The 27,052-nt window shown below is 54.3% G+C and overlaps 1 protein-coding gene across 1 annotated transcript; it reads left to right on the top strand.

The window, feature by feature from the left end:
* The first annotated feature begins 702 nt into the window (after positions 1-702).
* On the top strand, positions 703-27,052 carry Rtn4r (reticulon 4 receptor). The gene is made up of 2 exons (XM_057764457.1): positions 703-986; positions 25,377-27,052. Exons 1-2 carry the CDS (start codon positions 965-967, stop codon positions 26,774-26,776), a joined length of 1,422 nt encoding a protein of 473 aa, XP_057620440.1. The 5' UTR covers positions 703-964; the 3' UTR covers positions 26,777-27,052.

The raw sequence follows: 27,052 nt of genomic DNA, 5'->3' as shown, positions 1-27,052 counted from the left end.
GTGTTGGGGGAAGGGGACCATTAGGATTATTGGCCTTATATTGGTCTGGCTTGGTGGAGGGTGGGTCCAGAGGAGTCTTCGGGTGCTGTAATCTCCATCGCAAAAAGGAAAGAGTTGGGAGCCGTGCAGAGAGGCAGGGTAAGACATTGCCCGAGTGCCCTCCCTGGGGCATGGGGTTAGAGAGGCCTAGAAAGCTGGGGAGGGGAACACTGCTGTACTGTTAGCCTCGCCTCTCAGTTTTTCTTACCGAGTCGCCGAGGACAGTCCTCAAGCAAAGGGATTTAAGGGGCAAGCAGGAGACGGGTCACGCAAAGGCCTGCTGCGCCCCTCCGATGCTCAGGACTCCCTTTGCGACTCTGCCAGGCTGGACCGCCACGCCCTCAAGCCCGCGCCCACGGCCCGTTCCGGGACGCGGTGCCTGCGGTCGCCTGCAGGGGCCGCCGCCTCTTCAGGAATGCGCCGTCTTTGTCTGGGGCCGCGCGTGGCCCGTGCACCGGGTGGCTGAGCGCCTTCTGCCACCTGGATCGAGCGCCAGGCACCCTCGCCTCCCCTCCCGCCGCCCGCCGGCTGGGCCTGCACCGGTACCCACCGGTTCGCGCCCGCGCCGCGCGCCCAGGTGAGCGCCCCGCCCGGCGCCAGGCCCCGCCCCAGCCCCGCCCCACCCGGGCCGGCGGGGAAACCGGGCGGATTCCGCGCGTCAAACCACATGATCCCATAAAACATTCATCCTCTCCCGGCCCGCGCTGCGAGCGCCCCGCCAGTCCACGCCGCCGCCCTCGCCCTGCGTGCCCGCAACCCGCGAACCCAGCCCGGCCCGGTAGAGCGGAGCGCCCGTGCCTCGTCCCGCGGCCGGGCCGGGACCTGGCCGGAGCGGCGGCGCCTGGATGCGGACCCGGCCGCGCGCAGACGGGCGCCCGCCCCAAAGCCGCTTCCAGTGTCCGACGCGCCCCGCTCGACCCCGAAGATGAAGAGGGCGTCCTCCGGAGGTGAGTGTCCGCGCGGCTCCAGAGCCGGGCTGCGGCGGGGCGGCGGGGGCGAGGGCATGGCCCGCGCTGCCAGAGCCGGGGACAGGTCACTGGGCGCTCCTAAGGGCCACCGCAGTGCCACGCCGCGCGCTGGCCGCTAGCTACTGGGCCCCGAGAGGGCGGAGCCCGCGGCAGCCGCAAAAGTTGCGGCTTTGCGGGAAAGTTGACGGCGACGGCGGGGCCAAGGATGGCGAGTCGGAGGTTCCAGATGTTGGACCAGGGCCGGGTGGAAGCTGCGGGTTGGAAGGGCGGGGTCCCACCTGCGAGCGCGCAGGCGGTGAATGGGTTAATAAGAGGGGTTTACAGAAACGTGGGCACCGGACCAAGATGGGGTATCTCGCCTGCCCGGTGGACTCCTCTCAGAAGCTGTTTCTTTAGGGTCAAACGGAATAGGGATGAATAGAGGTGTCGGCGGCAGCAGAGGGCGTGGGGGACAGGGCAATCCCAGCTCTGTTCTTGGGGCAGGTAGCTAGGAGGACACACACACACACACACACACACACACACACACACAGAGCAATGCCTCCTTCTCTGAGATCGGGAGGGCTCCTGAGTAAGAGGCTCCATTGAGGGGCGTTGGTGCTTAAAGCACCCCCTCCCTGGTAGCCCTGTGGGATCCCTCCTCCCATCTGGGTGCGAAGTCCCCTCAGTAGGGGCAAGGGAGAATGGGCTTCGTGTAGGTTGGGCATGCCTTACCTGGAGAATCTGGAGTAGAGTGAACACATTTCCTTCCCCAGGTGCCCACCCTATCTACCCTGCTATGTCCGTGGTGCCGCAGGCTGCACACACGTTTCTTTGCACGTGTCTGTGTGGGCTACATATAGTCTTGCACACCTCCAGTGCACACTCATACTAAATCTGCCCTAGTGTGCACATGCGTAAACACTATGGTACACATGGGGAGGGGATCCTAAGGGTCCTCATTCCTACCTACATACCTATGACCACAGATGCATTTAAGCAGTTTGCCTGCTGTGATCTTCATGCTTAGCACATGCTGGGGCCCCTTAGCAGGACCCACTCACATGCAAATATTGCTGAGGTTTGGAGTAGGGAGGCTATGGGCAGCTGGACCCACAGACGGAGGGGCAAGTCCTGGAGTCTCCTTCACAGTGTGTGGGTCTGTTTGTGCAATAACGTGTATGTAAAATGATATGTATCTGCACATATGTGATTGTGTTCATGACCACATGTATGCCTGTAAGCGCATATTCATGTTTCAGTTTGCCTCTAGGTGTGGGTGCCCCTGTGTACTTAGGAGGGCTGTGGACTTCGGGAATGTGTTTAAGGGTTTGGTTCAGTGGCCCCAGCCCAAGCTGTGAGGTTCTGGATCTTCCAGCCACTCTCCCACCAGCCAGGGCGGGGGCAGTGGTGGCCTATGGTGGGCTGGAATCTACCTGAGTAGAAAAGATCCTTTTCCTAGTTCGAGGTCAACACCACAATAGAGGGGTGTAAGCCAGGGCACACTTGGCTGCCTCTGCAGCTCCGCCAACTGGGGCAATCTGACCCAGCATGGCCTCCGGGAGGCTCTGCCTTTAGCATATTGTTGGTCCAGCCTGGTGACCTTCTGGTGCTCCGCTTTGTAGTGCTCACCTAGCTCAGGTGTGTGGGTAACAACCTGCCACTGCCTTTGTTAAGCCCAGACCTGCCTTCCCATCTCTTGTCCTACTCCAGCCTAGGGGAAGAAGGTGTCCTTCCATGGCAGGACCTCAACCAGGTGTGGTCTGCACAAGGTCCCTCCTGGCAAAGAGGAGCTTGCTGGGCCTGCCAATGCATCTTCTTAAAGAGCTTTCTCCCTGTCTCAGCTACTGGTAATCTGAGGTTGTTGGGGGGCATGCATTTCCAAGCTGATGCCCAGTGAGGTCTACCCACATTTCCCAAGGAGGTGGCTTTGTTTGTTTTAATTTTTCATGCCATATATTTTATAATATTATTTCCCTTCTCCCGTCGTCCTACCAGGCCCTCTGCACCAACCCACCTTCATGTTCTCTCTTTTTCAAGCAAAATAAAACAAAACTCAGGAAAACAACGAAAACCAAAAAATGAAAATCAAAATGAACAAAAGAAAGAGAAAAATCAGTGTGATGGAAAAAAAAGAGCTCAAAAAGGGTCCATTTTTCGTTGGTTAGTTACTCCTGGGCGTGGGACCTGTCATGGTTTGAGACAGGGTCTATGTAGAACAGGATGGCATTGATCTCAGAGATCCACCGGATCTCTGGAATTAACAGCATGTGACACCATGCCCTGCTCCAAGGAGTTTTTATTGTTTTGTCTGAGGCGGGTGTAACCATAGAGCCTAGGCTGGGTCTCAGCCACCAAACCTTGCTTTTCTAGGAGTTTTGGGCCCCCAGCATCTCTGCTATAAAATTCCCCAAATACGTTTTTTTCAACTCCTAGTCAGGGGTTTTCCTGGGACTCCTGCCAATTTAAGCCCCTCCTTCCTCCTGGAAGATATGTTGGGATATTGTGAGCAGACAGCGTGATGGTGGTAAGCTTGGGGCTCTGCCCTGTATCAACAGGCCCTAGTAGCCCTACTGAGCTGACATGTGGTGATAGGGTTAGAGACATGCTAGTAGGGGTCATCTAGCAAGGGGACAGCAAGAGGAGGAGAACCCCGAGATTGGCCCAGGGTCCTGGAAGGTGGTCTTAGCCCACTCTCTTGGAGGGCTCAGCCTGGCTCGTTGGCTGTGAAGAAACCCAGGCTTGCTGCTGTTTGTAACAAGTGGTAAGTTGTCTGGGAGGGGCAGGGTTTGTGGGATCATGCCTCCCTCTTGCGTCTATCTCCAGCTTCTAGCATCTTTGCCTGCCAGCCTTCTGGTACCATGCCCTCCTTGGGAGAGGAGGGGTTCGGCTGGGAAAGGAGGCAGAGGAAGCCCTTCTGAGGGCTTTGGCTAGAAAGTCTCCCAGGAGCCTCAGGCTGTGCATCCATGAAAGGGGTCAGGAAAAGGAAGACGTTGCTGTGTGTGCGCGCGCGCGTTATGGGAGAAGTCTATGAGAAGGACCTGACCCTGTCCTAAGTTACTAAGGCTCCTGGCACTGCCTTGTGCCTGGTCAGTGACGTTCATGCTAGTCTCCCCCCATTCTGTGAGCCCCGACTTTCAACCCCAGGCAGAGCTGCCTGACTCTCAGCACCAGCCAGGGCCTGGACCCTCAGATCCATAAGAGCCAGTATGGCTGTTCTGCCTGTCTCTTTAGAGCCTGGCACCCTCTGCACCCTTCAGTATGCCTGCCCTGTGGCCTGGCTACATGCAGCCAAGGTCACCTGTGCCATCCACGTGGCCAAATCCCAGATGCTGCATTGCTCACCATCCTCCATCACTCGCTCATTTGTGGCCTGCAGATCCTACTCCGATCAGACGATGAAGGGGGCGAATCCTTACCTCACTGATTCTAGGATTAAATGTATTGAAGGCCAGGTGACCACATAGCCATCAGTGGAAGCCAAATAGCGGGTGTAGGGGGACACGCACCTCCATCTCCCTGCCTGTCCCCGGAGTGCGTGGGCCTAGCTAGGTCCCATCACACCCGGTGTTTGGTACTGCAGTTTCTTCTTTTGTCACTGTATTTTAAACACTTTGCACATCGAGAACTATTCTTGTGAATCATGCTGAAATGGTGAGTGTGGAATCCCTTCCTGAGAATGCACCAAAATGTACTCATTTAAACCTACCTTGGCCTTTTGCATTGCCTTCAGCCATGCAATTCACCTTATACATCCTGACAAACCCTCGTCAGGGCCAGGATGTGTGCCCCTTCCTACACACTTGGGCCAACTTCCAGCCAGGGCTTAATTCTGCCCCTCCCCACCCCCAACCATCTGAGTCAGGTGGGTGACATGGTAAGCAAACCAGGATTCCAGCTGTAAGGGTGCCTATCTCTTCAGCTGGCCCTTTGGGGTCGCCTCTCTCTAGCCGTGTTCACATAGCTCCTAGTACCTTGTCTGCTTTTGAGGTAGTTGAGGTTGTCCCCGTGCATCCCCACATCTTCCCCCAGGGCAGCCAGACCCCAGCAAGTGGAGTCAAGAAGTGGGGGTTGTTGGCACGCCTTCCCAAGTGTCTTTGGGGGAGGTGCTGAGCAGGCAGAAGTGGGCCTCCCTATGTTGACCCAAGTGGGCTTGGCAGGCAGTGCGCCCCATTCGGCACGCTGGCACGTGGAGGTGGTAGAGTGGGATGCAGAAGTGTTGCGAGCTGACACAGCCTTGCTGAGAACAACTTGCCTGAGAGTGCTCTTTGGCCCTCCTGGGAATTAAAGTTTCATGGAATGTTGTAGGACTTCAAACAAAGGTGCTAAGGTTGAATCTGGGGTAGGCTGGGGGAAGCCACCTGTGCAGCGCCTTTCCCACAGGGCATCTCTGGGCCTTGGTTTCAGATGGGGCAGGCGTCTCCAATGGGCAAACCGTGCAATAAACTCCATGCCATTTTGGGAAAAAGTGATGGGGTTCCTTGCAGGGGGTGGAGGGGTCAGGGGGATGCGTAGGCCGTCCCACACCAAGCTCCACCCATGGGGCACCTGGTGGATGGAAGGACAGGTTTCTCCTGGCATTGTAAGGCAATGTGCAAATTTAACCTTTGGATTTATGACTCTATTTCTTTGCAGCAAATGTCACGGGAAATGTCAGGCAAAGGCTGAAGCTGGGTGAGGGGCCCACTGAGGTAGGGGGTGGGGCTGAGCATGTTAGAGCACCCAGGGTCTCAGACCAGAGTTAGGCTCTAGGGTGCTCGCTGCCTCCTGGGAGCCCTCTCAGATTGTCCCTGACCTGCCTGCAATACACTGTGTACTCGATTTGTCCCAGCTACTGTGACCTTGCTAAGATGTTGACTTTATTCACCCTCCTGCCAGGGCCCAGCTGGGGCCAGCTTGGGAACCTGCCAGGAGTGTGTCCCATCCCCACCCCCGAGGCCAGGCAGCTATAGGATCAGCGCCTGCGGTGCTGGCTTGCTGTGTGACCTTGGCCCTCGCTGCTCTTTGCTGGTCACTGAGGTGTCGTCTGTAATCTGTGGTTGTTTACTAGAGGTGGTGCTTCCAGCCTAGAGCTCCACGGACTGGGAAAACACAGAGTCCTCCTCAATTAGAGGTGCTGTTCTCTGGGGAAGATGGCGGCTGGCATAGGTGCCATGAGTGGTAACGGTGGAGCTGGCTTGTGGCATCACTCGGCAGCTGGACCAGGAGCAGGCCCTGCACACCATAGGTGCACAAGAAAGAAAGAGGTGACGGCGTCTGGAAATCCACTGTGTCAGGTCCCCCTCAGCCTGGCAGTAGTTAATACACAGTAACTGTCTCCTTGCCAAGTACCAGCCTAGTGTGGCCAATTGAAGTCCTTAGTGCCCAAGACCGCTCAGCCTGCACCCATCTTAGGCAACTGGACTGCCCTTAGGGCTGCCAGCTTGAGCATCTCCTAGGTGATGCAGAGGTGGACAGGCACCTGGGCACTTGCTCACACCAGCGAGGCTGCTCACTTTTGCTAATACCCAGCTGCCTCCCAAGTGATACCTCAGTTCCCCAGCTGTGTTCCACTGAGCATCCCAGGTTCCCTGGATTCAGACAGATGGTGTCACATCCTCCACACCCAACATCCAAGCCCAGAGTCTGTGCCTCTTCCTTTTCAGTGTCCAACCTGACCCCTGCCCATTCCCTCAAGGCCTCACTGCAAGCCCATCTTAGAGCCACCCCTCCCTGGCCCATAGGCACAGATGCCCTCCCTTCCCCCCAGGCTCTTTGTCCGTCATGTAGCCTCTGAGCCTACCTAAAGTCTCCCCTGGCTGCCCCCAAAGTCTTGCTGATTTGTTTTCAGGGTGGGCTGGAATATCTTCCACCCTTGATGGGAAACCCTCTGTCAGCTGGGTTTCTGGTGCCTGCCTCCCCATCTCCACATGCTCCAAGCAGCCCCACCCTGGCATGAGGGTTTAGGGAGCATAAGCAGTGGGCAGCCACACCAACAAATAGCTGTAGAGGGGGTCCAGTATCAGCAAAGAGTCACATTCTTCCTGGCCACTTACTTGCCCCTGTATCTGTTGGGAAATGTCCAAGCTGGTGGCCCTCAGGACTGGCAGTCAAGGGCAGGCTACTTGGCCAAGATGGCTGCAGGTGAGGTCTCCAGAACCCAAAGGCGGATGCTGGCTGCTGAGCCTCCCTGTTGGCATGTGGACAGTGTGAAGGTGGACATGCTGGTGAAAGCCAGCTGGCCACAAGGAGTTTGATTTTGCCATGCCGGCCAGTTCCTGGTCATCCGGATGATGGGACTCCTCCCAGCAGGCTTCGACACTCCTGTGCCTCCGGCGTAGACCGAGGGAACTGGCTGTGGAGACAGGCTGGTGATGACGTTGGAGCCCTTGTCCCCAGTTCCTGTACTTCTTCTGACTCTGGATTGGTCCCACCTACCCTTGGCCCACCCCTAGACGAAAGTGGGAATAGGTATGTGGGCCTCGTGAGCTCCTGATTAGAAGCCAGTGTGTAGCACTGAGGGTACAGGGAGAACCCATATCTGCAGCCCTGCCCCCCATATCCTGTATGCCAAGAGAGTCCTTGCCAGTTGGCTTGAGGGGAGCATGGTCACTGGGATGAGAGGGCATGATGGGGAATGCAGAGAGAAGCTAGGCTCTCCGCCGGGGCTCAGGGTGGTGGCATGTCTTCATACCTTTGAGAAATGTGAGGCACAGCTCGGCCCCTGGGCAGGAGCCTGGCCCCAGGAGCGTAGCTGACCGGAGAGTAGCACCTCCTTTGCTTGGAGGCTTTCTTACCTCCACTCTGGCGAGCTGTGAGAGGGCCTGCTTGCATTCCTACTTGGTCCTTGGAAGAAGGCCAGGCAGTGGACCCCAAAACTGTGACTGCAAACAGAGTTCTATAAAAGACAGGGTAGCTGCTGTCCTGAGCCTGGCCAGCCTCCAGAAAGGTCGTCCAGAGAGGGCTACAGTCCAGCCCAAGGTCACCTGGAATGTGCCACTTGCAGTGCTCATGGCTACTTCCGCCTCCACACTGCCCTGATCAGCAGCTAGTTCCCTTTCATGGATCTCTGTCATGTTCCCCTGAAAATCTCTCACTCTTCACCTGGCCTGGCTGAGATGTATCCCGCACCCCCATCCTTAGACACTGCAGAGCGGGCTGGTGCCCCTGCCCCCATGAGGTGACTTGGGAGCCTGGCAGGGCTTTCCTCTCAGATTCCCTTGAGGGCCATAGACATCAACTCAGCATTGTCTGAGGAAGTAGCATGATGGTGTTCCCCACTGAGACTGTCCCTTGCCTACCTGTATGGCCATGAGGGCTGTGGTCCTGGGTATACTTCTGGGACGATCCTAGCCCTGCCCTTGGTAAAGCCCTGGGCTGCCCACATGGTGAGGTTTGGCTGTGGACAGGTTCCCATTGCAGGAAAACCTTGGGTAGCATTGGCCTCTCCTTTCTCTCACCAGTCTTCCTGGCATCCCCAGGTACAGGCCAGCCCTGTGCCAGGCAGTGGAGACCTCGACATCTTTGTAACATCTTTTTTCCCCGAGCTGTCCTGGGTTCCAAGGAGAGAAAGGTGTAATGTGGGAGCCAGCGGAGCCGATGGGAACCCTGAGGCCTGCCCTCTGTGTGGGGTCCTCCCCTTCCAGTAGGACTGGAGCTGCAGCAGGGGCAGGGGGCTGACTGTGTCCGAGCAGATGTCTCCCTGCTCCACAGGAGGCAGGGGGTGCCAGGGCAGGCTGACCTTTGGGCAGGGAAAGGAGGAGGCAGAGGAGGAACTCAGTGCTCCCGGCCCCAGCAGGACATCCTCGTGGCTCTGTGTGCTCTGCGGCCTGACACGTGGTCCCTGCACACTGGGCCGTGTCCAGGCTGTCTTTCATCTCCCTGCCTCGGCCCCAATTTATGTCAGCCAGAGGCTGACACGGGGACAGGTGTGACAAGTATCTGGCTTCCTGGTCGAAATTGGCCAAAGAAAAACTCTTCCCATAAAGATATTCCATCTACATACCTCCTGGATGTCAGGAGCGAGAGCCCATCACGGCCGAGACAGATGGTGGCTCTAATGCAGTCCATTTTCACCCGCTCCCAGAGCCATGGCCTGACAACGAGGTGGCTCAAGGTGGGTGGGTGGCGGTGGGGCATCAGACCTCTTCAGAGCTCTCCTAACCCTGAAGCCTGCTCCACTCCCACCTCCCATAGGGTCTCAGTCCATCCAGCAACTCCATGGGCAGTGGCATAGACACTCAAGTCCCTGTTGGTCCCAGCATCTCCACCACCAGCTTAACCCACGCCTCACCCCTTTGGCTAAGGCACTCCCTACCCCAAGACAGCTACCAAGCTCCAAAGTCTAGGAGATGACTTCCCAGGGATTCCCCAGGCCCTCAGGTCATAGACTGTCTCTTATTCAGCTGGTAACAGTCCTTGGGAGGGCAGGGTTTGCTATCTGTGGTTCTGAGGTGGCAGATAGTTAGGGAGGGAGAGACTCAGCCCAGAGCCTCATTTCTGACCAGGTTGTGGGGGTTCATTGTCCTTGCCTTGCCTGGGAACACCTGTGGTGGAGACCTTCTCTGGCCTAGCTGATGCCCAGGACCCTAGTGCCCCAGGGACAGAGCTTGTGGGCTCTGACTCCAGAGGGCTCCACAGAAGCCCCTGTAGGTCTGAAGATGAGCATTAATAAGGCCAGGAGTGGTGAAGGAGTGGGCGGGATCCAGCCTCCTTGAAGTGCTGGGTAAAGCTCTGGCGATAAGAGCCTCCCTGAGGCCATGGGTCTGGAAACAAGGTAGGCTTGCCCAAGAGGGAGTCACTTGAACAAAGCCTGCAGGAGGTAAAGGAAAGGTGGAACTGGGCTTTCTCCTCCACAGGGTGAGAACAGTTCCTCAGGGAGAGGCCAAGTGCCTCTGGCAGTTCAGAGCTGGTGGGCTGGGGCATCTCTTGTGCAGCCACGGGGCACCGGTCCTGCAAGAGCCAGGTAGGTTTTCTGACCTCTATTTCCAGATGAAAGAATAAACTCAGAGGTTGGAGACCCCACCTGAGGCACCTTCCCGCCCCTACAATGGAGCTAGGGCTCTCGAACCCTGGTAGACTCAGGGCTGCCCTCCAAGACTGTGGTCCGCAGAGACCCCAGGACACACGGCTGCTGGGCTGTTTCTCTTTCTGCTTGCTGTGGTATCGGCACAAGACCAACCAGAACACGCCAGGAACATTTTGGATTTGCCAGATCACACTCATGGCTGAAAATCTGAAAAGATACTCCAAAGTTTTGAGAAGGAGGCTGTATTAGCTCACACTCCCGTAACTAAATACCGTAAACTGGGCGTCACAAATGGTAGAAATTAATTTTCTCTCGGTTCTAGAGGCTACGACTCCAAGATCAGAGTGTCAACGCTGTCAGATTCTAGTGAGCTGCTTGTTCCTGACTGGCAGATGGATTTCTTACGCAGCCAATGGCCTCTTTGGGCTCTGTTCTAGGCCACTAGTCCATCTCAAAGCCTTGCCCTTCAGACCTTATCCTGAGGTGTCAGCCCTAAGCACCTCGCACTAACCTCTCAAACACCATCACATCACAGGGCGGGAATACTGGTCACACTCCTAAAGTGCCGACATTTTAAGCAAGGCAGAAAGATTGAGAGTTCCAGGCTGGGGCTGGAGAGATGTTCAGTAGTTAAGGGCATGGGCTGCCCTACCAGAGGACCCACATCTGGGTCCCCACCCACATAACATCTCATGACCATCTGTAACTCTGGTCCCAGGAGATCTGACGCCCCCTTCTGGCCTCTAGAGGCATTGTACCCACGTGGTACGCAGACATACATGTAGGCAAAATACCCACAAACACAAACATTTCAAAAGGGAAAATAAAATAGAGTCCCAGGCTATTATAGGCTGTCACACCCAGTGTCTGGCTCGGACCTTTCATGGCTGTCACTATGAAGCCTCAAAAAACACTTACCTTTTTCCTGGTCGTAGTGCTAATGATTCCACAAAACATGGCCCCTTTCTGTTCCCTCCCTGAAGCCCAATGCAAGAGCATCTGAGAACCTAGGCTTCTGGTGCTCTCAAAATAAGCAAGCAAGCAAGCAAGCAAAGTCACATTTGGGGTTGGGACTTCAGCATATGTTTGGGGGAAGCTGAGCATAGTAGCTCATGCTATAATTCCACTACTTGGAAGGCTGAGGCAGGGAATTACCATGAGTTTGAGGCCAGCCTGGGTTACATAAATTCTAAACTAATATGTCCTACAGTGCAATACAATATCTCAAAAATAAATAAATCAATAAAAGTGACGGTGGGGAGGGACAGTGCAAACATCTCTCCATAGCGGAAGTGAAGCGACCCTTGAGGGCCACTCAGAACCTCAGTACTTGGTCGCATCCTCGGGGGATACTGTCTCTACAGCTACACAAAGTCTGACACTTTCCCGTAGTGAGCAGGTGGCTGCATGGGGCAAACATACATAGAGCTCCTACTGCATGCTTGTCCAAGCCGTGGTTCTGCCTTCTTGGTGCCCAGAGACTATCTAGGTCTGTCCAGCCCTGTGTCAGCCTGTGAGGCAAAGTGGGAACCTTGGCACTGGGTGGATGGTAGGGACCCTGGAGTGTGGTTTACGGGTGTGCCACCCTGGGTCCAGCTCTCCTGCCTCTCAGGTAAGAAACCCAGCTCATGAGGCATCAGTGATGACCGAAGTGGACTTAAGGGTGACCTGGTCTCACTGCTGCCTTCCAAATCCTTACCGGTCACATGGGAGAGATGAGTGTAGTCAGACCTGGACTAACCCCTGACACCTACTGGCCAAGTCATGATCACCAGTGCCTGCTGCAACCACCCCAAACAGCTGAGGAGTGGGTGGGGCCTCCGTGGAGGGAGGATGCGGTTGCCTTGTGAATGCTGAGTTGTAAATATGCATTCCCAAGGTGATGTGCTGAAGTAGGACCTGGTTATAGGCCTCCATGTTGGAATAGGAGCACCGGAGGCAGAGGATCTCGGATGCTCTTGCCTTGGGCTTCAGGGAGGGAACGGAATAAAGGCATGTTTTGTGGAATCATTAGGAAACGACCAGGAAAAGGGTAAGTTAAGTGGTTTTTGAGGCTTGATAGTGACAGCCATGAGTGGTCTGAGCAATGCTATAGCTGGGCAATGGGCTCTGGGTGTGACCTGTGGGAGGTGACAGTCAGGGTTCCCAGATCCCAAGGATTACATGGGAGAGATGGATGCAGCTAGTCTGAGGATGACCACTGACACTGCTGGTCATGCTATGGTCACTAGAGGGGTCCCCAGTAGGGCCTAGGGCCTGTTGGGGAGGGAACTCTTCCAGGCTGATCCTTTCTCAGCCCAAAGGGAGACTGGGTAGGGGGTCTTTTCACCTTACTTTTTAGACAGGGTCTCTCAACAAACCTACAACTTGCTAATTTGTCTAGACAGGCTGGCCAGTGAGCTCCAGGGACCTCCAGTCCCTGTCTTCCCAGCACTGGACTTACAGGTTTGCACTACATGTCTGGCTATTCTATGGGTGTTGGGCATCCTAACTTGGGTCCTCACATTTGTCCAGCAATCACTTTACAAACAGAGCTTTGTGCTTTTTAGAGCTGCAGATAGAGGCTGCAGGATAGCCACCCCAAGCTGCAGATAGAGGCTGCAGGAAAACCACCCCGAGGTGCAGATAGAGGCCACAGGATAACTACCCCAGGCGAGAGTCTGAGCTGACCTATGTTGCACCCCGGACAGAGGTGCTGCCCAGAAGTGAGGTTAGAGGTACCTGGTCTCCCTGACGTCACAGCCCCAGGGCCACTACCCTCCCCCCCACCCCCGATGCTTGGCACAGCACCCTAAATTCAGCGGTATCAGGATGTAGCCAAAATACAGTGACCTCCTTTTCTGTGGGAGGCAAGAGTGCCTGGCTTCCACCCGCGCAGGTGAGAAGCCGCCAACAATTTCCATCCCAAATTGATTTCAAATAAGCAAGCGTTATCACACACAATCATATAGGAATAATTTATCACTCGTTAATAAAAGAGCAATTACTTATTCACATTGCCCCTGTCTGTATGCTGTGGGCTTCGTTGCAGGTTTAGGATCTGAAAACTAGAGAAGCTCAGGTTTGGGATGAGGCCTAGCGGCTACAGTCCTACTTCTAACACAATGTGGCCCTTGCAGATTTTCGGCTGCCTCCACACTCCCCACGACAGCCTGAGATGGGGACCGCAGCATGCACAGGGAGGTAGCACCGTGACAGTGAGAAGAAACTGGCACGTGTGAAGTGTCCGGGTGAAACCGGAGTACAGTGGCTGTCGGGGACATCTGGGTCGTCGGAGGGAAGAGTGGCTACAGAGCTGGACCTGTGAGGACCCCTTCAAGCCCCCGTAATAAAGAGTGTAGAGTGGGTCAGAGACCCAGGCACATTCTCGGCCACCCTCGGCTAAGCAGGAGCCTGCACCAGTGAACAGCGTGGCCCCTCAGGATGCCAGCGCTCTGTGCCCCTCCAGCTCTACTTTCTAACCCATGTTTGACTCTACTCAGGAAGAGGCACTGTCTCTCCTCTCTCACGTGTCTTCCTTTGTTCCTCGGGTTGCAGTTGATTTCGTTGTTTGTTTCTCCTCTTGCTCCATCTCCTAGGAGAGCAAGGTCTTCATTAGGTCAAGGTTGAAGGTCTTTGATTTTCCTCCGGAGTCCCATCCTAGGCCCTTGTCCTGCCGCCCCATGACTTTCTTCTTTCATGAGGTGCACGTTAGCTTCTGTGAGATGAGTTTTTGTTTTGGCTGATGCCCCTGTAAGGAAGGTATTGTGAAGGCCACCCGAGCCCTCCCATATGTGCAGATGTGTTCAAGCTGGACTGGCTGGGACCAGAGTTCCCTGTTTTCAAAGTGTTTCTTCTGAGTCTCGCAGCATTGCAGTTACCTGGGACCAGCGTGCTCTGGGGAGCTCTAGTGCTACCTTGCATTGCTTATGACCAGCTTTTTCCTCCTGGAATGGAGCTGTCTTTGGCCCCTGGGAGTCTGAGGTTTGCTATGAATACCCAGCGAAGGTCCAGGTCCTTGGGTAAATTTTTTATCCTCCATTTTCTGTTTTCTCTTCACAGAATTGCCATAAAACACATTCGACCTATATTTGCCCATTGACTCCCATTCAGTTTTTCTTTTTGTTTTTCTTTCTGGAAGATTTCCTTGACCTTGTTTTCCAACCCTTCTATTGATTCTTTTAATTTTAGCAATTCTATTTTTAATTTCTAGACACTCTTTCTTGTTCATTGGTGACTCCTTGGTCACAGCACCCTGCTCTTGTTTGAAATCTCTTCTATCCCTGGGTGCACTGATCAGAATATCCCCATATTTTTTTGGCTATCCATGACCCTTCATCTGCTGCTTCTTGAATTAACCTTCTTTGTTGTCTGCACTGGCGCCATCTTCACCTGTGTGGTGGCTGCTGGTCACCTTTTTGAGAGAAGCAGGTCCAGGGTTCTGCTGAGATGGCACATGCCAACTGGCAGGTTCTGAATCATCAAGCAGGAGCTGCCCTGGGCCTCCCCCATATGGCAAGCGTAGAGCCCTTTCTCTGGATGTTTCTCTACGCCCTGCTCTCCATAGGATGTGCTCCTCACTCACTAACATTCTGGAGGGGAGTGAACACGTGTCTGTGTATGGCTCACTGAGTCTGCTATGTGGGCAGAGAAGGGAGGACGGTGGTCCCTGGAGATGAAGCAACAGCAGCTGATGCTACCTGAGCGCAGGTCTCTTGGAAGGTGTGGGCAGGCTATAGAGGACACATGCCTGCTAAGATGGTTGTAGAGAGGGCAGAACGCAACTCCGGGTGTGTGTTAGATATAGCTTTGCTGCTGGGCTGTCCTTCAGTACAGACCCAGCATTCTCTGCACACAGCAGAGACAACAGTTCAGCCAAGCCAAAGAGGTTCTGTGGCTCCAAGACTCTGTGATGAACCATGCCTCACCTTTTCCAGTTCCTCACCTGACTCACAGTGACCCAGGCTGGACATACAGGCTGGCTACGCCCTTGGGTGTCAGACCCTAGGCTAGCCTCTGGGGAGGCAGGACACTAGCCTCAGTCTAGGCCTGGCTAGGGACACCTCAGTAGGGATTCCAGGCTAGAGGCGGCACTGGGTTCTGGAGAGGTGGTGCTGGCCCAGCATGATCTTCACATTGCTGGTGTGGTGACAGGCTCAGGGGACCTGGTCTCCTTTCCAGCTACTCTGAAGGTGGGTGGAGCCTACATCTGAGCCTCAACCCTCATCCAGCCCAAGGAAAAAGGCTTGGGCCAAGAGTGATGTGCTGCAGGGGATCAAGGAAGCCACAGTCGCTATCCATTTCTACCCTGTGATCCCTGGGGGTTTGGGTAAGGTTGCAGGGATCCTGAGGATCCTGAGACCTAAATTATGTGCCTTGTCCCCTGGCTTCACTGGTACCCTATTGGGTTTTGTTATGCCTCAGGGCCTTTATGTATGGAGTAGAAGTAATGTCCACCTACTCACTGTACAGTGGGTGTCTTGGTCACTGTTCTCTCACTATGAAGAGACACTATGAACAAAACAACTTGTATAAAAAATTAATTGGGGGCTTGATTACAGTTTCACTACATTATCATCATGGCAGGGAATATGGCATCAGGCAGGAAGGTGCTTGAGAAGTATCTGAGACCTACATTCTGATTCCTAGGGAGGGAGGGAGGGAGGGGGAGGGAGGGAGGGAGAGAGAGAGAGAGAGAGAGACTGAGTCTGGGTTGGGCTTTTGAAACCTCAAAGTCAACCTCTAGTGACACACTTCCTCCAACAAGGTCACACTTCCTAATCCTTCTAATCTTTTCAAATAGTGCCTCTCCCTGGTTACCAAGCATTCAAATATATGAGCCTATGAGAACCATTCTTCTTCAAACCACCACATGGGGGTTGTACCATAGAGAGGTCAGGACACCCTCAGGAGAGAGCTGTTCAAGAATGTTCCCTTCTTCCCTGCATTCTTCTTCTGTCCTGAGCCTCCAGTCAGGTTGGAGTTATGGTGGCAGAGACAGTGCCTTTCTAGGAAACAGTTGTTCAACAAAGACACTCCTGAATGATTTCAAACCTCTGATGCTGGAATGGAACCTCCTTGGGACAAAGCCACTGTTTACTGGCCTGTAATTCTCTGCCTTTGTGTGAAGCTGGCTGCTCTCCATGTGTACTCCAAGCTTGTCTCAGGCTGTTTTCTACACAAGTTCTTTGTTTGTAGCTGGTATAGTGCTTATAGTGATAATGGTGATGCTGATAGTGGTGCTGATGGTGTTGATGGTGGAGCTGATGGTGCTGATGATAGTGGTTCTGATGGTGGTGCTGATGGTAGTGATGGTGGTGCTGATAGTGGTTGTGGTAGTAGTGATGGTGGTGTTGATGGTGCTGATGATGGTGCTGATGATAGTGGTTCTGATGGTGGTGCTGAAGGTGGTGATGGTAGTGCTGATAGTGGTGCTGATGGTAGTGATGGCGGCAATGGTGGTACTGATGGTGATGGTGGTGCTGATGGTGGTGATGGTGATGCTGATAGTGGTGCTGATAGTAGTGGTGGTAGTGATGGTGGTAATGATGGTGGTGATGGCAGTGATGACGATAGTGCTGCTGATGGTGGTGATGGTGGTGCTGATGGTAGTAATGGTGGTGCTGATGGTGGTGATGGTGGTGATGGCGGTAATTTCCAGTCTAGATCCTAAATGTCCCACAGAGGTTCTTGTACTGACCATCTAGCCCTAATCCATGGTAGGAAGTGGTAAAATAGTTAGAAGGTTGGCCCTAGAGGAAGAAGTTAAGTTATTGAATGTGTGCCTTCTAAGGCATATAAGACCCCATCTCCTTCTTGTTCTTTCTGTTTCCTGGATGCTATGAAATGATCAACTTCTTCTGCGATGCACTTCTGCCATGTTCTTCCTTGCCATGGGCCCAGCTTCTAAATCTCTGAACCAAAATAGGCCTTAGCTCCCTAAAAAGTTGACTCAGACTTTGTGGCAATGACAGAGAGCTGACTAACACCACGATGATGATAATGATGTGTGGTATTGACAGCGATGATCATGGCACGGTGATGATGGCGATTACGATGGCAGTGATGCTCGTGACAATACTGGTGGTGGTGGTGACGATCATAGAGGTGATAGTGGTGGTGACCGTGATGATGATGGAGAAGCTAACATTGGTGATGACAGAAGATACCTGCCCACTTTCAGTTTGTGACCCATGGGTCTGCATAAGTAGCTGGTTCTTAGGTCTTCAGAAGTGGTCCACACCTTCCTGCTTATCAAAAAGTGCTGCTTTCACCTTTCCTGGGCTAAGTATTCTCACCCATAATAAAACCTTTGTTCTTAACTGGAATGTCTGTTAGCCAAGGCTAGACTCTTAATATCTTATCAGTGCTAACGCGCTCACGTCTTGGAAGTGCAAGCTCCCAGGTCCTGTCAAGTCCAAGGATAGATGTTAGTGGATTAGGAAAGCCTCAGTTGGACATGGCCAGAACTTTTGAGGTAGGTTGTAGCAAAGAGGTCATCAGAGCCCTGTAAAGTCCTGGAGGTGGTTATATTGGCATAGCAGGACCAACCCCCAAGCAGACCCCCACCTAAACTAAGCCACTGCCAATCCCAAACTCACTTCTCCTAGATTTGTTCCCCATTTCCTTCCCTTGCAAATGGGAACTGACCGTTGCTACTTTCTCCTGATACCTGAGACAGCTGCCCATCTTTCTTATGAACAGTTTTGGCCCTTTGTCTTGTTCTTTTTAAAAGTTTTCAAAAGTTGAATTGTATGAATTTTTTGCCTGCATGTGTGTGTGTGAACCATATGCATGCCTCATGCCCTCAGAGGTCAGAAGAGGGCATGAGGTCCCTGGGAACTAAACTTAAAAATGATTGTGGGCTGCTCTGTGAGTGCTGGGAACCAAAGTGGCTCCTCTAAAGAGCAGCAAGTGCTGGGAACTGCTGAGCCACCTCTCCAGCCCCTGTTTGTTTGTTTCTTTTAAGGCAGGGTGGCCTTCCAGTGGTGGTAATGGGCACGCCTTTAATCCCAGCAGAGGCAGGCAGGTCTCTGTGAGTTCGAGGCCAGCCTGGTCTACAGAGTAAGTTCTAGGAAAGGCTCCAAGCTACACAGGAAAACCCTGTCTCTGAAAAAAGAAGAAGAAGAAGAAGAAGAAGAAGAAGAAGAAGAAGAAGAAGAAGAAGAAGAAGAAGAAGAAGAAGAAGAAGAAGAAGAAGAAGAAGAAGAAGAAAGAAAAGACAGGAAGAAGAAGAAGAAGAAGAAGAAGAAGAAGAAGAAGAAGAAGAAGAAGAAGAAGAAGAAGAAGAAGAAGAAGAAGAAGAAGAAGAAGAAGAAGGAAAAGACAGGAAGAAGAAGAAGAAGAAGAAGAAGAAGAAGAAGAAGAAGAAGAAGAAGAAGAAGAAGAAGAAGAAGAAGAAGAAGAAGAAGAAGAAGAAGAAGAAAGAAAAGACAGGATAGCCTTGAACTCACTATGTAGCTGAAACTGGCCTTGAACTCCTGAGAAGAAGAAGAAGAAGAAGAAGAAGAAGAAGAAGAAGAAGAAGAAGAAGAAGAAGAAGAAGAAGAAGAAGAAGAAGAAGAAGAAGAAGAAGAAGAAGAAGAAGAAGAAGAAGAAGAAGAAGAAGAAGAAGAAGAAGAAGAAGAAGAAGAAGAAGAAGAAGAAGAAGAAGAAGAAGAAGAAGAAGAAGAAGAAGAAGAAGAAGAAGAAGAAGAAGAAGAAGAAAAGAGAAAAGACAGGATAGCCTTGAACTCACTATGTAGCTGAAACTGGCCTTGAACTCCTGATTTTCCTGATTCCAACTCCCAGTTGCAAGATTAAGTTGTTCCCTACTACATCCCTCTTGTTTGGGGATTTTTGAGACAGGGTCTTGCTTTGTAGCCAGATTGACCTTGAACTCCTGATCCCGCCCCCTGCCTCTGCTTTCCTATTTGATTTCCAAGTTGTATTCTATTATACATGCTTGATTTCTCGCCTGCTGACAGTGTCCTCAGCAAGATACTTGATTTCCATGTCCTGAGCAGGATTTCAGTATTCACTGCTTCCCTTTCACACTCTGCCTCCGGTCCCCTCAAACGCTGATCTTGCCCAGTGTTCCTCTATGCTATCCTGCACTAAGGTGAGCAAACACTGTGCTCAGCACACCCAGCCACGTGCGCTTGTCAGGACCAGTGAATGGTCCTCTGACCCTCAGGTTCCTTTTAGTCAGGAGGTTGAGTGACCTTGGCTGGGCCCCCATGAGTGTGATGATAGCAGCTCTGCACACAGCAGGCATTCGGTCACAAAGCACATCCTGTAAGAGGGCCCAGCATTGTGGACCACCCATGCACTGTGCGGCGTCACTGGACAGAAAGCAGCCACGGAGCGTGGATGAACACATAGATGTGGCTGCATGCCAACAACCAGCTAATGTAGCAGCCAGCTCTTGGGCAGGGTTGCCTGGGGCCCCTCAGCCTTTCTTCTAACTCCATGGACTCAGTGCTCTGGCTGTGGAGGGTAATTCCAATGGGAACATCTAGCTGAAGAGGGTTATATGCTCCCTCTTGGATCCCTTGTTCCCACTGGCACTCCCTGCCTCCTTTGCTGCTGCCACTGACTCTGTGACAGAGGTCTCTGGGGCAGCCCAGCTTAGGAGGGTGTGCTTCATTCACTGACCTTCTCCAGTGGATCCTGTCTGCCTGCTTCCCTCCTGATGAGTGGCCGAGAGGCACAATAGGTGGGTCCCAGAGGGTGCAGGCTGATGGTGATCTCAAGACCTGCACATGATATATATATATATATGTTCAGCCTGAGCAGGGGCCACCTCCCTGTTTGGTTAATTATGTTTTACAAGTGCAAGAACATGTGGGAGGTGTCACCTACCTCCTCCATGGCAGGGTAGCAGACCCCTGTCTAGGTGCTGAGGTCTACACAGTCCCTTCGTACCAACCCGGTTTTGCCCCACACCCAAAGGATCCTGGCTTCTATAAGCCATCCATCCTGCTTTGCATGCCACGTGTGCTCACAACACATTTCTGTGTCTGCCCTGCCCACCCCTAGCGCTTGTCCCCTAGCATATGTTCTTATCTCCCAGTTGAGGCCAAGTATAAATAACCACTGCGTGCAACCCTAGTCTCATGTTTACCACGTGCTGACATTCTGGGCCTCACAGGTCAGCAGCGGATTCAGAGATAGGGTGGGAGACCCAGGGCTCAGTTTGGGATGCTTGTCCCAAAAATAGACATGAGGCACAGAAGGCAGAAGGCAGAACTATAGACTCACCAGGCTGAGCACTCCATCCAGGGCAGCACCAGCATGGGCAGGAGGGGGTGGTGGCATTTGTGTGACAGTTCTGGGGCTTAGACTATGGCCTAAGGAGGTCTCCTTCATAGGATACCTATGGTAGGGATATGTAGTCATTGGTTGGTTCCTCATTAGGGTCCCTGGGGACTGAAGCCTAGACCGAAAGATGGATTAAATTAACAGCAGGACCGCAAAGGCCTGGGGGTGGGAGGCAGGTAATTAGGCTCCCACCTGATGGGAGCCACTAGCCTCTTGCCAGGGAAGGGACATTGAGTCCCAGTGGGATAGGCTTCAGCCAGACAATTCTTGAGGTGCTGGGCACCATAGGCCTACAGAGCAGGGTTCACAGGGTAGGGTCGGGAGGTAAATATACGAGTAGAATATATTGCTGGACCTGGGGAGACTCTGAAGCCCTTTAGGTAATGGGACTGTGACCAAAACTAAATTCCTAGGAGAGACTGACAGCACACACCTGTAATCCCAGCTGCTTGGGAGACTGAGATGAAAGTATCACAAGTTAAAAGATGGCATGGGCCTTCCTGTCCTTGTGTCTCAGTAAAAATGAAAGAACTGGGCATGGTGGTGCGCGCCTTTAACTTCAGCACTCGGAAGGCAGAGGCAGGCGGATGTCGCCGAGGACGAGAGGATGACCTGACTCAGTCGAAAGCTGTTTCTAACAGCTCTGCTCTAGAGGCCTCAGTTTCCCCATGGCTTATGGCTGGGCCTGAGTCATATCAGTTTCGGTCTTATCTCTGCCGACCGTGGTAAGTGACCTTACCCATTATCGACCTGGCCTGCCTGTTTGCGCTATAGTCAAAATCAATAAGGAACGAGGCCTCAAGGTACCAGGACAGGGCCACAGATGCTGGTGGCCACACCTCAGGGACTCAGGGTGGTCTGTCCTCTGTGGAAGTCACTGCCGTCTTCCTGCCCTTACCCCTTCCTGGAGGACCCAGGAGGGACAGTGCGAATGTAAGCTGTCACTGCACGTGTCTGTGGGCCCAAGGATGGGCGGAAGGTGGGCAGTGTGTGTGTGAGAAGTGAGTGAATATGAGGGTACGGATGGGGTAGGGGTCAGTAGTGATAGGTTGGCAGGAGTCGGGAGTGGGCCCAGGGAAAAGTGCCTTGACTTTTCTGCAGTGTGGGGATGACAGGGGTCCCGCCACCCTCTCCCAGAGATATTTCTGGTCTTGTATGCTGAGCTGTTCTGCCTTGTAACTGTGGTCTCTTCTGGGCTGCCTCAGCAGGCCAGCCCCTCTACAGCCTTCTGACCCCAGCTCAGTATTCCCATGGAGATGTCTTCCCAGGCGCAGATAGCATGGGAGATTCCTGTGCCCCAGGAACTATCCAGCCCCCACTGGCTGCCCTGGCCACATAGCAGTTGTCCCTCGCGAGCTGGCTGTACTTTCCTTGACAACCCTCCAGGTAGCCCGTACCCCCATGCTTACCTCCCCTTACTTTTAAATTGCTGCAGTGTAGGAGCGGGGCTTTGCTACTCAGTGCCTCAGTTTCCTTGTCTGTAAATAGATGCTGGTGATGGAAAGAGAATGTGATTCTCCGTGGCACTGACTGGTACCGGCGGGGAGGCTTTCTCCAAAGTCTGTGGGGGGTAGTCTTTGAGAGAGACACTGGGACCCAAGGGCACCCGGCTGGTAGAAGGACGAAAGTCTGTGCCCTGGGTGTGCGAGGCTGTCAGCCTGCACTGTGCTCGGCCTCATCAGGTGAGGACAAGAGGACGTGCCCACGGGATGTCAGGCTAGGCTAGGGTGGTGGTGGAGAGAATGCAAGAACGCAGCGGGCTGGGAAGATGCTAAAGAAGGCAATCTCAGCTCAGCAGCTCACTGGGCTGCTGAGGTGAGCTGCTGACCTCAGCAGTGCCTGCCTGCCTGCTGGCTCAAGTGGCTGCTGGGCAAGGCCCCAGAAGCCTCCACCCACCTGGCCCCTCCCTTTCCTTTTTTCCCTCTTCACACCCTCTGGTTCCCTGGCTTCTTTCCCTCTGCCCCTGCCTCTTTCTGCCTCCTCTTTCTCCCCGCTCCTCTTTCCTTCCATCTCTCCCATCTCTCTCCCCTACATCCCTCCTCAGTGAATGTGATTCTGCGCTCTTGACTCCAAAGAGCTCCTGGCACAGACGCCAAGTGCCCGGTGTAGCCCAGTGGTTGTATCCTGCCTGATCAGGCTGCCCCAAGTGGAGGAGGACCCCAGGGTCTGTACTCAGTTATTGCCCTCCCTGAGGAATCTCCGAGCCATGTGCCCTTTTTCTCATATCCCTGTGCCCCCGCCCAGATGACCTGAGCTAAGCCAGAAGCCACTAGCTGTGACCCAGTTCCAACAGCCAGTGTGTTCCCCTTGGAAAAGCCCTGGAGGAGATCCACACACAAGTCCAATGAAAATTGACTTCAGTGTAGCTGGAGACATACCACTTCATGCATAGCTTGTAAGGCTGACTCAGGTGGCTGCAGAGTCCTAAGGGGTCTTGATGTGGATTCTGTGAGATGGATGGGCCCCCTCCCCAGGACCGCTTTCTGCCCATGTGTGCATGCTGGGCGCCTTCTGAGGATGGGAACATGGAAGAGCCTGGCTGGGTGGCAGGTGGAGGCTTCAGGGAGGCGAGAGGGCCAGGCTGCTCCCCAGAAGGAAGGCCGTCTCAGATGAAAATCTGCGGGCACGTTTGGAATGAGAACAAAGTGAGCACGGAGGGGTCCAGACCTGAAGTTCAGAGATCTTGTGGCTCAAAGCACTGCGGAAGCCACAAGAATGAGCCAACGCAGGCCGTGTAAGGTGGCAGACGGAGAGACACTGAATATGGCAGCCCTGGAGTGGGGTCAGGGAACATCCTCGCCGCCTGGTCAGGTGTCCGGTGTTTCCCCAAACCCCTACTGTGAACACAAGCCATGCTGCAAAGTTGGGTTTGATTATCTCATAAAAAAAAAAAAAAAATGCCCCCTCATGCTTGCTCAGCGCAGGGGTTGTCATGGAGACCAGCGGGCAGGCCCCAAGGGGGGCCAGGCAGGAGCCAATTACTGTGGCTACGGCAGAAGAACCTACCCCAGCCCCTGTGCTGACAGAGTGGGTGAGAAGGGCCGCCTCTCAGAAGTTGATTTCCAACAGGAGCACAGCTGTGTCTTTTACCTTCTGCCTGACGAGACTGAGCACATAGCCGCGCCTCCCATTCCCGACCTCAGCCCTGGACCCCCAGTGACCCCAGCTGAACTGTCAATGGGCCACCTCAGTACTGGGAGCTACAGTCTACCGCTGGTGTGGTGGATGGAACAGAGATTGGTGGTGCCTTCAGTGTATGTGAGGTCCAGTTGGCAGCATGGCACTGTGGGTAATAGGTGGTCTGTGGTATGGCAGGGCTGATAACGTGCCCCCCAGTCATCCATGACAGTAAAATCTCCAGTCTGGCCCTAGGTGCATGAAGGCCCCCCACTTACCCAGCTTTTGTGACAGCAGTTAAGGCATCAGGGCTGCTGATTGCAGCTGCACCCCACTATCCCAGGGAGGGCATGTAAGAAGAGAATGTGAGAAGCTGCTTAGACAGAGCCTCAGGCCCAAGTACAGCCCACATATGTCCAGCCTGGGGCGGGGCAGGGACAGGCGTCCATGGATTGGGGGCTCCTGGGCCTGGCTTGCCATCGTAGCTGTCAGGTTCAGCAAACCGGCTCACTGAATGAAGTCGCTGAGAAGAGGGCCCCAGAGCCGGAAAGCTTGCCCAGCTGTTAGGCATGCCTGGCCTGAGGGGTCTAGAGTTGAGCAACAGACTGCACTATGCAGAAGAGGACCCAGTGGTAGGGCCCAGTGTGAAGTAGATGTCCCCAGAGGTCAAGGTTGGGTAGGGAAGGCTGGATCCTGGTCTTTTCCCAACTCCGAGCAGTTTGCCAGCCTCGGCCTCCTGGCTGCAAAATCCTGCTCTTAGCTAGCTGCCAAGTAAGGTGTTAGCTGTCAACACAGGTGCTAGCTGTCAATGACGGTGTTAGCTGATAAGCCATAACCCTCCCAGGGGGATTCACATTTTAATAGACTCACTCCTGAAAGAGCCTTCGGCATTCAAGAGGGATGGGGCTCCAGTGACAATCCAAGGAGCCTTTTCCTAGGAATGTGGCACCCCAGCCCTAGTGCCGCTGCTGAGTACATAGGTCCTTGGTCACACCCAGGTATATCTGGCCCAGGGACCTAGGATGGGGCCTGATGCCTTGGGGCCACTGAGGAAAGTAGGGTGGCAACCAACAGGGATGGGCAAGCAGGCTCGGAAGGGATGGAGCAGAGAATGAGGCCGGTGGAGGAGGCTGCAGAAGGTGTTCAGAGCCAAGTCAGGAAGTGCTTAAAAGGGAGGCGGTGTGGAGGAGGGAGCAGCCTGTCCTGGGGGCCTGAGAGAGGTCCTCTCTCCCCACCTGCCCCACACCCAGGCTCCTCTTCCTCAGACAGCAGGGGTGCTAGTGAGGAGACCTACCCCAGGCCTCAGGAGACCCCTACAGACAAAGCCCTTCAGGGGCTCAAGCATAGCTCCCATTTTGGCATGAGGAGGTTCCCTATAATTCCAACTGCCAGAGTTATCTAAAGCTGTAGGGGCCTGGGCAGGCCTGGATTGTGAGCCTCAGCCCCTCCTCTGCTCCTGGGCCAAGGGACCTGGCAGGCCTAGGGATGAGTCTCAGACTGCTCCTACGGGGTTTCTCAGATTCCCCTTCTTCTTTAGCCTGTAGCCTGGTGGGACTGATTTGAGCAGACCAAGGATAAAGCTAAGACCGATAAAGACAAACAACAGCCGGGTCCCAGGGGCTGTATGCTCTGGAGTGCAGAGATGGTATGTGCAGCCACCCCAGAAGGCCTTCAGACATGTGACTTAATGACCAGCTGGGCTAACACTATGGGAGTGAGCTACAGTGCACCAGTCATGCCTGCAGGTGTGTGAGTTAGGGGTGCAGACATGGCCACCAGTGTGGAATATGTACCTCCAAGGACAACTTACAGCCTAATATTGTCTGTATGCCATGGAAGGCTGAGAGGTTCTATAGCCCCATCCCCAGGGTTGGCAGCCTTTGGGCCCTGCCCAGTTCCCTGAGGTCTACCCAAGAAGAACTGGTTTCAGCGTCAACCTCCACTTCTTAGAGCCCCTCTCTGATCACCTTTTCCTCTGTCTACAGGAAGCCGGCTGCTGGCATGGGTGTTATGGCTACAGGCCTGGCAGGTAGCAGCACCGTGTCCTGGTGCTTGTGTGTGCTACAATGAGCCCAAGGTGACAACAAGTTGCCCCCAACAGGGCCTGCAGGCTGTGCCCACAGGCATCCCAGCCTCCAGCCAGAGAATCTTCCTGCACGGCAACCGCATCTCTCACGTGCCGGCTGCCAGCTTCCACTCATGCCGAAATCTCACTATCCTGTGGTTGCACTCTAACGCACTGGCTCGCATTGATGCCACTGCCTTCGCTGGCCTCACCCTCCTGGAGCAACTAGACCTCAGTGACAATGCACAGCTCCGTGCCGTGGACCCCACCACCTTCCACGGCCTGGGCCACCTGCACACGCTGCACCTAGACCGATGCGGCCTGCAGGAGTTGGGTTCCGGCCTGTTCCGTGGACTGACGGCTCTGCAGTATCTCTACCTACAAGACAACAGTCTGCAAGCGCTGCCCGACAATGCCTTCCGTGACCTGGGCAACCTCACACACCTCTTTCTGCACGGCAACCGTATCCCCAGCGTGCCTGAGCACGCTTTCCGTGGCCTGCACAGTCTTGACCGCCTCCTCTTACACCAGAATCATGTGACTCGTGTGCATCCACACGCCTTCCAGGACCTTGGCCGCCTCATGACCCTCTACCTGTTTGCCAATAACCTCTCCATGTTACCCGCAGAGGTCCTAGTGCCCCTGAGGTCTCTGCAGTACCTGCGACTCAATGACAACCCTTGGGTGTGTGACTGCCGAGCCCGTCCGCTCTGGGCCTGGCTGCAGAAGTTCCGAGGGTCCTCATCAGAGGTGCCCTGTAGCTTGCCCGCACGCCTGGCTGGTCGTGATCTTAAGCGCCTGGCTGCCAATGACCTAGAGGGCTGTGTTGTGGCTTCAGGGCCCTTCCATCCCTTCCAGACCACCCAACTCACTGACGAGGAGCTGCTGGGCCTCCCCAAGTGCTGCCAGCCAGATGGTGCAGACAAAGCCTCAGTGCTGGAACCCGGGCGGCCAGCTTCTGCTGGTAATGCCCTCAAGGGACGGGTACCTCCTGGTGACACGCCACCAGGCAATGGTTCTGGCCCACGGCACATCAATGACTCTCCATTTGGGACTTTGCCCAGCTCCGCAGAGCCTCCACTGACGGCTCTACGGCCTGGGGGTTCTGAGCCACCGGGACTGCCCACCACCGGTCCTCGCAGGAGGCCAGGTTGTTCCAGAAAGAATCGCACCCGCAGCCACTGCCGTCTGGGCCAGGCCGGAAGTGGAAGCAGCGGAGCTGGGGAAGCAGAGGGTTCAGGTGCCCTGCCTGCTCTGGCCTGCAGCCTTGCTCCTCTGGGCCTTGCATTGGTACTTTGGACAGTGCTCGGACCCTGCTGACCAGCCACCGGCCATCAGGTGTGTGTACATATGGGGTCTCCCTCCATGCCGCCAGCCAGAGCCAGGGACAGGTTCTGTGGGGCAGGCCAGGCCCTCCCTGACAGATGCCTCCCCACCAGCCCACCCCCATCTCCACCCCATCATGTTTACAGGGTTCCGGGGGTGGCGTTTGTTCCAGAACGCCGCCTCCCACCCGGATCGCGGTATATAGAGATATGAATTTTATTTTACTTGTGTAAAATATTGGATGACGTGGAATAAAGAGCTTTTTCTTAA

The sequence above is a fragment of the Chionomys nivalis genome, chromosome 3 (genome assembly GCF_950005125.1).
Source record: "Chionomys nivalis chromosome 3, mChiNiv1.1, whole genome shotgun sequence".
NCBI lineage: Eukaryota > Metazoa > Chordata > Mammalia > Rodentia > Cricetidae > Chionomys > Chionomys nivalis.
Note: the sequence above shows the minus strand (reverse complement) of the source record. Positions and strands in the feature narration are given on the sequence as shown.